Source organism: Polypterus senegalus, chromosome 7 (assembly GCF_016835505.1).
Source record: "Polypterus senegalus isolate Bchr_013 chromosome 7, ASM1683550v1, whole genome shotgun sequence".
Lineage (NCBI taxonomy): Eukaryota > Metazoa > Chordata > Cladistia > Polypteriformes > Polypteridae > Polypterus > Polypterus senegalus.
This window is the reverse complement of record NC_053160.1, coordinates 36,799,420-36,813,736: the sequence shown is the minus strand read 5'-3', so window position 1 is coordinate 36,813,736 and position 14,317 is coordinate 36,799,420. Positions and strand designations below refer to the sequence as shown.

Genomic DNA, 14,317 nt, shown 5'->3' with positions numbered 1-14,317 from the left:
ATTATTGCAGATAAGCCGTTTCTTATTCAAATCCGAGCTGCAGTGCACCCCCAACATACTGACAGATCACAAAACAAAAGACACTTCACTGAAAAACAGAAATACACAAACAACCATTGTAACCAAATGTAAAGTTCATTATAGGATTTCACTTTTTTTTAATGTTCGATATCGTGACGGTTACACTGAGCCATACCTTGATACAGGGGACTTCCTCATACATTCCAAAAGATGGAACATCACAAACATTTGCAGTAATAAAAAGCATTGCACGTCATTCCAGCAGTGTCCTGACAGACACAAAGACACCCAGACATACCGGCGCTTGTCCTTACGTTAAAGTGGCAGTTACTCTCTGTTAGAAGTACTCCGCATTAACGTCCCTGTCGTGTGCTCATTGGGGTGGGATTCGTAAAAGCAGTGCTGTTTGTGGTGCGCCATCTGGTGGATAACAGAGAGACAGCATTAGGATAGATACACAGATTCAGACACTTGTCCTCTTATTAAGGTGGTTTGGGTTACTGGACGATCCCCCCCCCATTGGGGTACGGCGATGACGGTGGTACACTGACCGTGAGTATTCATTTTCATTTTATCAATTTTAAGACCCACAAAAATTCTCTAATATTTATACAATCAATTCATCTTTAATAATCCCTATTCAATAAATATCATTTAAAATAAGGATATATCAAAACCCATAATTAAATTATTAAAAAAATTAGGTAAAACCATAGCCCATTCCAACAATACAATATATTAGGGTAAAAAAAAACTGTCAAGAATTCAATTTAGGATAATAAAAATAATAAAGTGAGCAATGGCCTTTACTGTTTAACATCAGGGCCAATTGAGCACCCAAATAAATATTTAAGATTAGGGACCCATTTAAATCTTAACATTAGGCATATGTAGGGTTGTGCTACTTCAAATTACTATTTAGAAAAAACACTATCTTAACATAAGGGCTGCCATTCCTACTAATTTTAAGATCAGTATTTGGGTGAGGGGTAGACAGTCGAATTAATTCTAACAATTGGATGCACCTTGGAGGTCTCAAAATGCGCTGCCAAACCTACCAAAGCCTCACATGCTAGCGATGGTCCAATTTAAAAAATATAAAAATATTATTATCTTCACAAAATTTACACAGAAAGAAATGACGTCCTACCATCCCTATTGGTTTTATTTTTTCAAGGATCTCATACTGTTCCTCATTGAGATCTGACCATTCAGTTATTAATTCTTCACGTGGTGAAATCTTAGGCGGTACTACAAGATTGACATATGCTCCAGGAAAATGTTTTGAATAAGTTGTTTTATTATATCCAAATCAGGTTTCATTTTACGCGTAAGGTGGTGTGAGAGGTCACCCGAACACCATCAGACAGACACCAGTATAAGTACAAAAGCGCACACGTTTATTCACAGCACACAGTGCCTCCAGCACCAAACACCTCTACACTCGGGCTTCTCCAATGTCCGTAGGCCGCCTTTCTTCCTCCTGTCGCTGGAGATTCGTCCACCTCCAGCTCCCCAACTGTAGGAAGGCGGCGCCCTCTATAGTCACCCGGTTGTGCTCCAGGTGCTCGCTGACGTTCTTCTGGCAGCACTTTCTGGTGTGGCGGAGGTGCCGCATGAGCACCCAGAAGCACTCCGGGCGTCGCAGGAAGGTCCTTCCTCCACCATCCCAGTTGTGGCAGAAGTGTAGATCTCCCGGGTTTTATGAGGTTTGAGGCGCCCCCTGGTGGTAGCCATGGGCCCCCACGGGTTTGAGCCTCTCTGCTATTTCGCTGTGGTCTCCATGCTATCCAGGATGGTTGGCCCCTCGTGGCCCAGGGGATGTATGGATCTCCTTCCAGGCGTCCCGGCTGGGTGTGCCCCCCAGTCTCCTGCCACATTGGATATAACTTGGCTAGTCAGAAATTACATTTTTGTGCTCAAATTGCTTTTGGTGTGAAGTGATGCACATTTAATTTGTTTAGTTTGCTCTTTATTGTTACAAAAAAATGCAATGTTGCTTTTTTATTCAGACCAGATAACAAAGTAGCAGCATCCTCCAAAAAATTCCGTGCAGAAACTCATGTGAACACCCTGAAGTGGGAAGGAGAAACATCACAAACTCGGAGCACGTCAACACAGCAGTCCAAGACCGGTCCTCGAGACAGCACAGCTCTAGAATCCAAGGTCCACGTGTTAGCCCGGGGGTCGGCTGTGTGGCATCTTCACTGAGTGCAGAGCGCAGTCCTCAGGTAAAACGCAATACGACTCGATACAGAATTAGTGCACATAAAGACAAAAGTGGGTGAACACAAATGGAGCCCAGCTCTGTCTGTTTGTCTGTCTGTCATTCAGTTGTTGAACTTTGCCAACTGACAAGCTGACCCCATGTGGGTGGGTGGGCACCATCCTTAGTGTTGTGCCAAGTGCTGCCAGGGCAAACAGTAGCTCTCCATAACCCCAAAACTGCAAAGGTGGGTTAGAAAATGCTGACAGCAGTTCAATAGCATCCAACCTCAACAGGCCTTAAAGAGGGGCTGAGACAGTAGCTGCCCACTCCGCTGGTATCGATGCTGGTAGTGCCCGCCAAAAGTTGAATAAATTCATCTGGTAGGCCTGATGTGTTTCAGCACGTACAGCCCAGGGGTCATCTTAGCAGTCAGGATATCCACAGTCTTGGTGCTAAGCTATCAGGACAAAAGTTAAAACCAAGAAACGGCAAACAGGAGCAAAAACATGTTTGATTTTGATGAAATATCTCAAGAACTACAAAGAACCAAATGTGTGCAGACGGCTGTCCCTTCAGGAATGTCACATTGTCTTTCCATTCTGTTTGCCTCACGCCTTTCAAGTGTTTTGTGAATTTGCTTTTAGACCTCACCAGTTTAAGAAGGACACCACGGTGCGCTGCGAGAACTTCAACTTCAGGAGCGTTCAGCAAAGGGCGCTGCACCTTTCAACTGGATTATGTTTGACTGCAGTAATACTGGCGATGAATTAGGACAGGGATGGGAATGTCGGTCACGGAGGGCTGCAAGTTTTTGTTCCAACCCAATTGCTTAATTAGAAACCAATCCTTGCCAATCTCTCCCTTATTCCATTTTATGGCTTGTTAGTCTGCAATGTTAGGTTCTTATATCAGAGGTTTTTTCCTTTCCAAGGAAATCATCCAAATGGTTTGAAGCCTAAAAGAGATCATTTTTAGTCATTTTCAGTCTTACGGCGGAGTGGTGGCTCTGAGGCTCTGGCGATCGGAAGGTTGCCGGTTCGAATCCCGTAAACACCCGAAGTGACTCTACTCCATTGGGCCCTTGAGCAAGGCCCTTAACCTGCATTTGCTCCATCCTGGGTATGACGTTAATCTGCATCCAGCCCTGTAAGTAGGCCCTTCAACCTGCAGGGAACACTTGGGGGTTGGTGGCAGAATTGGTACTCCAGCCACCATCAAAAAAACCTCCCACTGGTCCATTCCATCTGAACTGGTGTGGTGCTGACGTGTCACCCATTGCATGGCTGCACTCGGGCCCTAATCTGGGATCCTGAGTTGGTTTGTCATGTGGTGGGTGCGGCAATGCGCTGTATCACCATGAGCTCCTAACCTCTCTCTGTCTTACAATATTCTCTTAAGCGTTTTATTAAACTCCACATAGGTGGGCATGGAAACAAGGCTAGATGGAGACCTGCTGGCTCCTATGTCATTTCCATCTCATTCCTAACAAGAAGCCATTAAAATTAGTGAATGCGGATGTTTAAGACTAAAATAAGCAATTAAGGGTGGGCAACCTTAACAAGTGAGACCACTAAAATGAAGTATGTCTTTTGAGCAATAACAATAATTGACTCCTCATTAAGAAACTGGGTTGGACTAAAAACCTGCAGCCACTGTAGCCCACCAGGAGTGACACTGCCCACCCTGAATTAGAAAGTAGTCTGTGGCATGATGGGTAATAATGGGACATCACTACTGTAACACCAAACGATGGTGCACAGCATGTTACAACACACAACGTTCACACCGACGGCAGTGTGTGTTCGCAGTAGGGTGGGATTTGGACAGGAGCAGTACGGGCATTTGTCAAGGCTGTCCTGGGTGCACATGAGCGACCGTCTAAGCATTTCACAAGGCAGGCAGATTGAAGAACGTCAAATCAAAGAATCTGTGGGCACTTTGTGAGTAAAGTAAAATCTTTAGGAATGTTGCAAAAGGAGCTTTAATTACAAAGGATGTCTAATGAGAAAGTACACAAAATAAACACAAACGAGGTGATAGTTAATTTCATGCTGAAAAATAACTTTCAGAAGCACCATATTTAGCCTTGTGATCTCTCAACAGTGAAAACGTGTTTGTAATTTCATTCGAACAACTTTGACAAGAACAGGCCATTTGGTCCAACCTACTCATAACACTGATAATAATCAGGAAATCATATCATCATGGAATTATTGTTAAATTACACAATGTCAGTTGTCCTAAGTCAGTAGGCCAGACAGGAGAGCAAACTGTGATTTTTATTTATTAAACGTATGACGTATGTATGATGGTCCTGCCCGGACTCACGCATATAGGATTGGTACACTGTGGTGATGACATCGAGTCTTATCCATGTGCACGTTGAACCACTACCAGGTGCTCCAGCAATACAACTGAAGTTCTGAGGCTGTCTGAATGACCATGAAAAGTACAGAGCAGAGGAGAGCACGCTGGATCGGTCAGCCTTAGTGATGGATGAACCTCGGCTGAATTCGCTTGGTTTCAGGTTCATTGAAATGGTAGAAATGTTGGAAAATTCACTGAAGTCAAAGCGGAAGAACTACTTCTCAAGTTCTTAGTGGATTATAACAGTCCCTACAGTGTCCCTGACGGATAGGGAAATGTCTGCCAACTACGCTTCACTGATTATTGTGGCTGAAATGATAAGATAAGAGATAAATTTAACAGAATTAAATATCAGAAAAGTAACGTTTCATGCAGACAAAGTATGAATTCACTAAGGCTTGCCTCCTGCAGGTACTCCCCTCTCTTGAATGCTGTTCTCATCTTACTGCCACTACTACCAAATAAGCACAGCACTAAAGCACGCAGAGTCTTCATTCCTTCCTGTTTGAATCAACTGCACAGCACTCTGGGTAATATTATTAAAGGGGTACACTCTTGTATTACATACAAGTCATTTCCCCTTAAGACAAGAATGCAGCGACACATTTCTAGTTTCGTTCTGCAGGTGTATTTTGTATTTAAATGTATTGCATGTTTCCTGCTAATTTTAGCCCACTACTAGGATCAGTGTAATGTATTCTTGGCGACTGTCCCATTCAACACTGGATGCTAAAGCTCTGTGATGTCACACTGGCCTTGTAAAGAATCCTGGGGCACTGTGAGAGAAAAGTTCATCTAAGCCAGATGCACCGTGAATTTCCAGGAATATATTTGGCAAAAAAGTCACTGGCAAACGCAGCATATTCACTGCGATATTAGAACACTTAACCTAACACCAGTTTGTATCAGAGGGTGGCAGCAAAAGGAAAGCAGGTTTGCACGTCTTACAGCAGGTGCGTCATCTCCTACTGTATGGATTTATGCCAGGAAAGTCCAAAGGGTTTGGTGTTTAAAGTGAGGCAAACCCACTGAATGTGGAGAGGAGCAGCACAGAGCAGACAGCAGCAAAAAGGGAAAACAGAGATGCAGGAGACTGGGCTTTGGCTAAGAAATAGTGGAGACTGAATAAAAGTCACAAATTTAGCTATACCCAGAAAGACAGGAGTGTGAAAACTAAAAAGAGATTATTAACACTCCCAACACCCCAGAAAATGCGAAGCCTGTGCAGAGGTCTGTGTAGCATTTTCTTAAGGACATGATAACTGAATGAACTGAACCTCGCAGGCACTTTCTGAGGTACAGTAAGTGACTTGTGGATTAACGCTCAAGCTGGAGTGAACAAAAGAGATCTTTACCAACGCTGTAGATCCTCATAAGGGCTGCTGGCTACACACAAACAAGAACTTCTCACTAATTAATAGTAAATCTATCACTGCTGTAAGAAGCACTCCGAGATCTCCATCCACTAAATACTAGAACACTTTCTATAATTCCAACATGTAGTGACTTCAGTGTACTGGTCGTGTTATTTCATGTTTAAGTTGACTCAAAAAGTTGTATAAACAAGCCAGACTGGTCTGACCAGACAGTCGTGCTGTACAAGAAGGGCCAGAGCAGACTGCACTTGCTAAGGTCTTGTAAAGTGTGCAGCAAGCTGCTGGAAATGTTCTACCAGTCCATAGTGGTCAGTGTGGTGTTCTACGCTGTGGTCTCCTGGGGAAGCAACTTGAGCTCAAAAATGCACAATCGAACAAACTAAATCAGGAAAGCCTACGCCATCACAGAGAGAACCTGGAAGACACTGGAAGCTGTTGTGGAAAATTGGATGGCATCATTGTGCTCCTGGAGGACATTTAAACACAGTCTCATTCCACCCCGGTCTGCTAAGAAACACCACCGGGCACCTTTTATGCCCGCTGCATTCAGGCCATGTAATACTTCCATCAGATGTACTTGTTAAAATGTATTTATTTATTTATAATAAACTATTAATAAAGTTGATCTAATCTAATCTCTGTACACTTGGATAACATTTTATCTTGTAAATGACACGTTAGGGTCAGCACCTACAGCTGTCCATTTTGGTGTTTTTTAAATATCTTTCTTGGAATTAATCCTTAAGACTTGAGATTTAATTCACATTGAATGTGGCATGGCTGGAGCTGAAAGAGGCCCATCAGGACGCACCTGCCATGAACTGAACATGACAGCCAGTGATCTACAAGAGGGTGCAGTAGCACTGGGCTAAGGGACACCAACACTGGACAAGTGTCTTCTTGTCTCATGAACTCAGGTCACTGCCACTTCAGGCTGAAATGAGGGGCTGAAAGACCGGTGATAATACTGACAGCTTGAAGCCCAAAGCTGGAGCCAGCTGTCCTCTGCACACACTCTCATGTGTGGGCCAATTTGACATCACCAATTAAATTAAGTTTCACTTCTGTGAGATGGACAAAAAAATGAATTACCAAAACCTAACTCATGCCAGTACTGGGCACATCAAGTAGTAACCCAGCTGGGATGTGACCAGATACCCCTCACCACTGTGCTACCACCTAGAATTTAGTAATTTTAAAATAAAGAGTTCATAGCTTTGAGAAGACCTTTCTTTAAAAATCTTGAAATGAGTGCACTAGCTATGCGTGTCCCAAGCACACCCCAACTTTTGGTGCCAGCTCTCTTATTAATATTTTCCATCCTTTCCAACAGTGGAAGTTGCTGACATATATACAATATGTTCTGTAAAAAAGATATTTTACATATTTAAATCTTTAGTCTCTATAAGCAAAATCAGCAAGTTTTAAAAGCCATACCTTCAGAGAGTTGCATTTCCCTTCTAATTGAAGCGTTTAGATATTCTGGATAGCTTAATTCTCTAATTGGTCCACCGTGGTATTAGTAAGATTTGTCATTATTTAAACATATTATGATTAAAAAAGTCAAAGATGATAAAGGAAGTCATATTTCACTATTATGTAAATTCTATGAGGAAAGAACTAAAGCAACTGTTAAGAGAAGTACGTATGATCTTAGTTGTTTTGATTTTCAGAAGCACCAGGGCATGGTTTGTAGGTGGGTACGAAACTGGTCAAACACAGGAAGCAAAGGGTAATGGTGAGGGGAACCTCTTCAGGATTAGGTGATGTTAGAAGTGGTGTCCTTCAGTGTGGCGGGCACCACTCTTTTTAAGAAACTTAAAAATCTGACAAGAATATAAACAATAAGCTAGATAAGTTCACAGATGATACCAACCTAGGTGGAAGGGCAGATTACGTAGAAATAGCTAAATGACTACAGAGGGACTTGAACAGTATACAGTACTTCCTTGGGTAGGTTTGTGGCAGATGAAATTTAGTGTAAGTAAATGTAAAGTATCACATGTTGGAAGCAGAGATGTTAGATCTGAATACACAATGGAGGTCTGAAAATTAAAAGTACATCTTACGAGAAGGAACTAAGTCATAGTGGACTTCTAGTACTGCCACATAAGGAGTATATTGCAATAATATTTTACCTGTGTGTGTTGTATTGTATCTTGTCTACCTTTTATGTGCTGTTTGTCACTGCTGGAGGCTTCCACACAGTTTCGGGTGAAGGAACCTTTCACAGTTCAAGACGGAGCCACGAGGCAGTGATTGATGGCATTGCCTTCTTGGGTTGGTTCTGGAAGGTCCGACAAAAAAATTTTTCCGGTTGGCAGCCAATGAAGGATTGACAAGGCGAGAAACCAGCAAGAAGGAAGCGATCTAGAGAAATGGACTATTTGCGTTACAAGTAAATCTCAAACCAAGGGAAATAGAACAGAAGCTCTCAACGCCGAGGAAAAAAAAAAAAGGTAGAAATGTCTCGCCCCGACACTGGGACAAGGTTAGTGAGGTGGCTACGTGCACGCCTTTTTTTCTTTAAGAACGTCCATACATTTTGGCTTGCCGATTTCAGAGGAAGAGATTTGTGACTTATTTTACTTTTGGGGTAGTGCCATCATCCATCTTCCCTCGATCAGACCCAATATGATTGTCCTTTTCACAGGTTTCTCCTTTCTTTATGGAGAATAACCCGTTGGAAGTGTCGGTCTGGACTTGTGGGAATACACAACTGTCTTAAGTGCGTTGTTTATATTTATGTGCTTTACCTGATCAGGTTAGAGGGGAGGGGACGTTTTTTGTTCTGTAAGTCGTACTGTGGGGTGTTGTTTATATTTATGTATATATATGTGTCTCATCTGACAGGGGCGTCTTTTGTTCCTTACAGTCATATTGAGAGTTCTGTGTATATATGTATATATGTTGGGGGTGTGAAGAAGTTTCTATGTATATGGAATGAGAATTTGCTTGACAAACAGGTAAAGGGAACTTTTATATAACTGGGGCTGTGGTGTAAAGTAATTAAGTTATTGTTCAGTCAAAACATACCTATGTATGTAATTTGTTTTCTTAGGTTGTTTCATAACTGTGTTATCTGTCCTTTCTGGGAAACAATCTTTGGGAGGAGAAGTCACCAAATAACCAGATCCAATGCACTGACAAGAGTTTTACAAGTTTATTGTCGATGTAGCTTTGCCCTCTTAGTGCTTAGGGTAATTGTTAGACTCATCACTATCAACATCAAGAATGCTAATAGCAAATAGGTTAAATATCATGATATGTGGAGTACAAGTCAAGAGAGGTTTTGATTAAATTATTTAATGAATTAGTGAGGCCTTGTTTGGAGTACTGTGTGCAGTTTTGGTCGACATATTACAAAAAAGACATAGCAGCACCTCCACAGGAAGTCCAGTGAAGATCGACTGGGCTGATTACAGGATTAGGTGGTATGAGCTATGAGGATAGACCAGGGGTCCTCAATCACGGTCCTGGAGAGCCACAGTGGCTGCAGGTTTTTGCTCCAACCCAGTTGCTTAATAAAAAGCACTTATTGCTAAAGTAACACTTCTGCTTCACTTTAGTGATTTTGAGCCCTTATTGCTTAATTTTGTCCTAAACAGCTATTTTAATTGCTCCTTATTATCAATAACATGCAAATGACAAGAGAGAGCAGCATTTCTCCATTTAGCTTATTTACATTTACACCTGTGTGTATTTATCTGCACTATTGGGTTTAATTAAATACTTGGAAGAAAAATGAAGAGAAAAAAGTGAAGGACTGACAATTACTGTCATTTTAGCCTTCAAATCATTTGCATGATAGAAAGGGAAAGAAAATCTAGGATATGAGAATGACCTGACATAGCAGAGTTATTTAATTTCATAGCTTGTTAGTGCTTTATTGGCAAGAATTGCTTTCTGATTAAGCAACCAGGACAAAAACCTGCAGCCACTGCGGCTCTCCAGGACTGGGATTGAGGACCCCTGGGATAGACCGAAGGAGAGAAACCTTTTAATTTTAAACAAATGAAAGTTAAAAAATGACAAGACTGAATTGTTTAAAATCAGTGCAATAAATCCAGGATGTTACTTTAAAATAAGTTCAACAAGAAAACAAGATCACAGAAGGAAACTTGCTAAGATTTTGCACAATTTTAGGTAGCTACACTTTGAATAAATTACCAAGTAGTTTGGTAGACAGCAGAATTTTAGGGGAAAAATTCCACTTAATGTTATTTTGGAAAAATTAGGTGGTTAAGATTGGTCAGCTTGGTTGGGCTGAATGGCCTGCTCTTCTCAAATATTTTAAAATTTTTTACTGTTCTGATGTGGAGTGATCAGAAAGCTCTAAGACTTACCATGTATTTCAAAGAAAAATGTTCAGGTTTCATTATTATGTTCCATTATCTGCAAAATGATCTCCCCTACATGATATGCATTTGTCTCATCATTCCCGCCGTTTCCAGCAGCATCCCTGGAAGTCGAAGCTGAGACGCATCTCGGGGTTGCCTTCACATTATTCTGAATGGCTATAATCTCATTAAATGTTCTTTACAACTTCATTTAAATTGCTGAATAAAACTGAAGAAACTTGTGTCCATTTCCAGCTTTTTTCAGTTGCTCACACATTTTGATGATGACGCTTTTGATCATTTGAACAATTCTGGAATAAATTTTGCAGGTTCTCAATGCTGGAGAGGGGTTTTCGGTCCAAATTGCTTGATATAGTCTACAGGAGGTTTCCAGACATTTTCCGGCCGATTCATTATCAGTCAGTTCAAAATTTTCAATTCATCTCAGGGTCCACTTTATTACGCTGAAGGTTGCCCTGAATGTGGGTTATGTTTGATAATTTCTCAGCCATTTTAGAAGCATTTTATCCACTGAAAATCAACACCCTTATTCAACCAATCATAACCAAGGTTAATGTGGTCCAGGCACATTATGAAGACAAGCAAACAATGTGGGGGAAGAATCATGGATAATGAGGTGTCTGGACGGAGGAAAAGAGGAAGTGAATGGATACTGTGAAGATCTAAGGGAGAATCAGGCGTGGAAGTGTACAACGGATTAAGCAGGAATGGGGCTGGTCAAATATGAGAATATGGCTTGTTCTCGAGATATTTGTCCTTTGTGCACACCTTACCCCAGCTCTTTTCTCTACAGACACCAACTCTTACCACTTTTTGATCAGACCTTGTAAATGTGAACAAACAGGAACATCAAAGGAAAGAACCCTTACCACAGACATCAGACAATAAAAATCCCTAACGTACAGCCAGATGTAGTCCATTTTACTCCTTTGAAATCTTCATTCCACCTGATTTATTTTTTAAATATACTATCCTACATCCCTGTCCCACTGGCAAGTCTACCTGGGTTTGGGTCATAGACACTGGAAAACAGAATCATCTAGAGCCATGTAATTCCAGTTTGTTAGGACCTGGTCAATTTTACCGATCAGGTAGAGAAAAATGGTGCATGGCAGGTGACCTTTGAAGCCAAGTTGCTTTGAAAGAGGTGAAAAGCATTAGCAGTTATTCTGTTTAGATAAACAAGATGTTGAACAAGCCCATAGATAGGGATCAGCACACAAAGCCAAGGTTCTGCATATTTTCTTATCCACTGGAATTCTACATCAGGCAGTTAGTTCTGTGTCCATTAGTAGAGGCATTAAAGCAGCTCTACAGGATGACAAAACCCATTTCTGTATGCAGTTCCACCCTGGTCTAAGCATGACCGATCCAACTCACCTCACTTTATGGCATGGTGCAGGCTGCTTGTGTCATCTCTGACCCAACCAATCACGACTTCTCAGTGTGACAGGTGCTATGCACAAACTTATACAGTAAGTGTGTGACAAGCCAAATTAATGCTTTTTAATATATAAAGAAACATTTACAACATTAAATTATTATGAACACCTGTCTGCAGAGTCAAGACAGCCAAAGGAAAAAAAAAAAAACCATACATTTTTTCCCAATTGATTTATAAACTGCCATCATCTCGAAATGTATTATGGGTAACTACTTTAGCAGCAGAAATTGCGTAAATACTTGATTAGGAAAAAAGATATGTACATAAATATATTCTTATATACAATAAAGTCATATTTCAATGTAAAAAGTTAAAACGCATAGATGCTTTATATACACTATACTCTGGCAACCACCCTTTTGGCACCACAGTGTTTTACAGTTCCTCTTAAGCTACTATATACAAATGAGCCACGGGCCTTATCGTCATACCAAAGTCTTATTTTTCTTGATAAGTAGCTGCACTGGCCCCACCGAGACAGCCTTGATAATGTTCCAAGCGTCATAATGCATGAGACCCTGCAGGGATTTGCCATTGATGGCCAGGACTTCATCTCCGATGTCAATGGCTCTAGACAGCTCTGCAGCACCACCTACAGGACAAGACATAAGCAATGAAACTAGTGAGAGGAAACCTCCAATCACAGAATGGCGAGTACTGGTATTTTAAATATAAAAAACGATTAAAAACACAATTTTTAGTTTGACCTTTCATAATCCATCATACATGCACTGTTACTAGTTAAAACTAAACACTCCTAATTAGATATTTTAAGTTTTACCCTTGTTTTAAGAGGCTTGTATGGGTCTTTACATAGTACAAAGTGCATTAGGAAAGTATTCAGACCTCTTGACTTTTTCCACATTTTATATTGTAGGTTTATGCTAACCACATTAAGCAGCACTTAAAACCCCATGGTGACAAAGAAAAAATAGGAATTTTTGCAAATATATTACGAACAAAAAAGAAATATTACACTGAAACAAGTATTCATACTCCCAGTATTCAGATTCTTTGCTATGACACTCAAAATCTGACTCAGGTGTATTCTATTGATCATCACAGAGATGTTTCTGTACCTTGTTTGGAGTCCACTAGTGGTAAATTCATTTGGTAGGATATGGTTAGGAGAGGAACGGAAATCTATCTATATAAGGTCTCAGAGCTAACAATGTGTATCACTGCAAAAACCAGGCCACAAGGTCAAAGGAATTGCCTACAGAGCTTAGAAGATGGGCACAGATCTAGGGAAGGCTTCAAAAAAGTCTGCAGCACTGAAGGATTCCAAGAGCACAGTAACATCCATAATTTTAAATAGAATTAGTTTGGAACATCCATGACTCTTACTAATGCTGCCTGCCTGGCCAAACTGAGCAACTGGGAGCAAAACAGTGTTCGTTAAAAAGATGACCAAGAATCCGATGTTCACTCTGGCTAAGTTCCAGATCTTCATCCACTGATATGGAGGTATTGCTCAAACATTCATAATGACCCAGTAAAACGTTACATAAGGGAACTGATTTTTCTTATTGCTCATTTTTGCCTCATAAGCAAAATTTGCGTTTGGCTCAATAGCACCCTCTAGAGACCACAACTAATTTATGTGGTATCTGATTGATATGGAGGAATCTTAACAAGTGCGTGGCTAGAAAATGAATTAACTTTATCGAGTAAAGTTTAGGCCAATACAGTAAAGGTAGAAATTGGTCTGATTGAGACAGGGCAGTGATGGGAATGAAAATTTGTTTTGTTGTGTGTTCTTTCATCATCACTGGTATAATGTTTGTTTTCAAGGTTTACCCTGATTGGCCATTGGTAATAAACAGGTAAATAAACAAGAACCTCTCTACTAATATAATTGTAGTTTTTGTTTTATAGAGTGGTCTGCTTATTTTCCTAATTACTGTCTCACTACTACAAAAATGTATTGACCTATCTATTGTTTAATTGTATTTTTTGTCCTGTGAGTCTGGATCTAATTTAATGTAGTTAACTATTTAAAAAAAGATTTGCTCAAGTACCTTTAAAAATGCGTTTAATATACAGAGGCCGGTCACCATAGATTGAAGCTTTGCCTCCATCAAGGCTGAATCCCAGGCCAGCAGATGTCTTTTGAAGTTCCACCTTCACAGCGTTGCTCACATCTAAATCTGGGTTTGCAAAAACAAGAAAAACAAATATCTATCCATAAATATCATCAGATTTAGTCACTTGTAAAAAGTTTCTTGGGAGTCAACATGGACGAATCTTGTACTTCTATATACTCTGTGGTAGCCAGTAAGCAAATAGAACAAAAACCAGTGTGCAAAGAGTTCTTGTTTGGTCATCCTTTCCTGTGGGCTCACTCTCTCTCAACATAATTGGATTCTTCAGTTGTGTCGTTTTTTTTTTTTTTTCTTTTTTCAGAAAAACTGACCATATGTGGAGCAGGTACTGTAGGTATAAAGACCAGGTTTATCCAAGTTGAAAGAAATTCATTAACAGGTGAGTAAATCTGGTAATGAGCTCCATGTGTTTTGTACAGCAAACACCAAAGTAA

The 14,317-nt window shown here is 40.6% G+C and overlaps 1 protein-coding gene across 4 annotated transcripts in view; it reads right to left on the bottom strand.

The window, feature by feature from the left end:
* Positions 1 to 11,816: 11,816 nt before the first annotated feature.
* Positions 11,817 to 14,317, bottom strand: part of pdzd2 (PDZ domain containing 2) — a 456,165-nt gene continuing 453,664 nt past the window's right edge. For all 4 annotated transcript variants that reach the window (XM_039758492.1, XM_039758493.1, XM_039758494.1 and 1 more), the window contains 2 exons: positions 13,800 to 13,928; positions 11,817 to 12,370 (listed from right to left, as the gene is read on the bottom strand). In XM_039758492.1, coding sequence (XP_039614426.1) covers positions 12,204 to 12,370; positions 13,800 to 13,928 — 296 coding nt within the window. In that variant the 3' untranslated portion in view covers positions 11,817 to 12,203. The remainder of the gene's footprint in view (positions 12,371 to 13,799; positions 13,929 to 14,317) is intronic.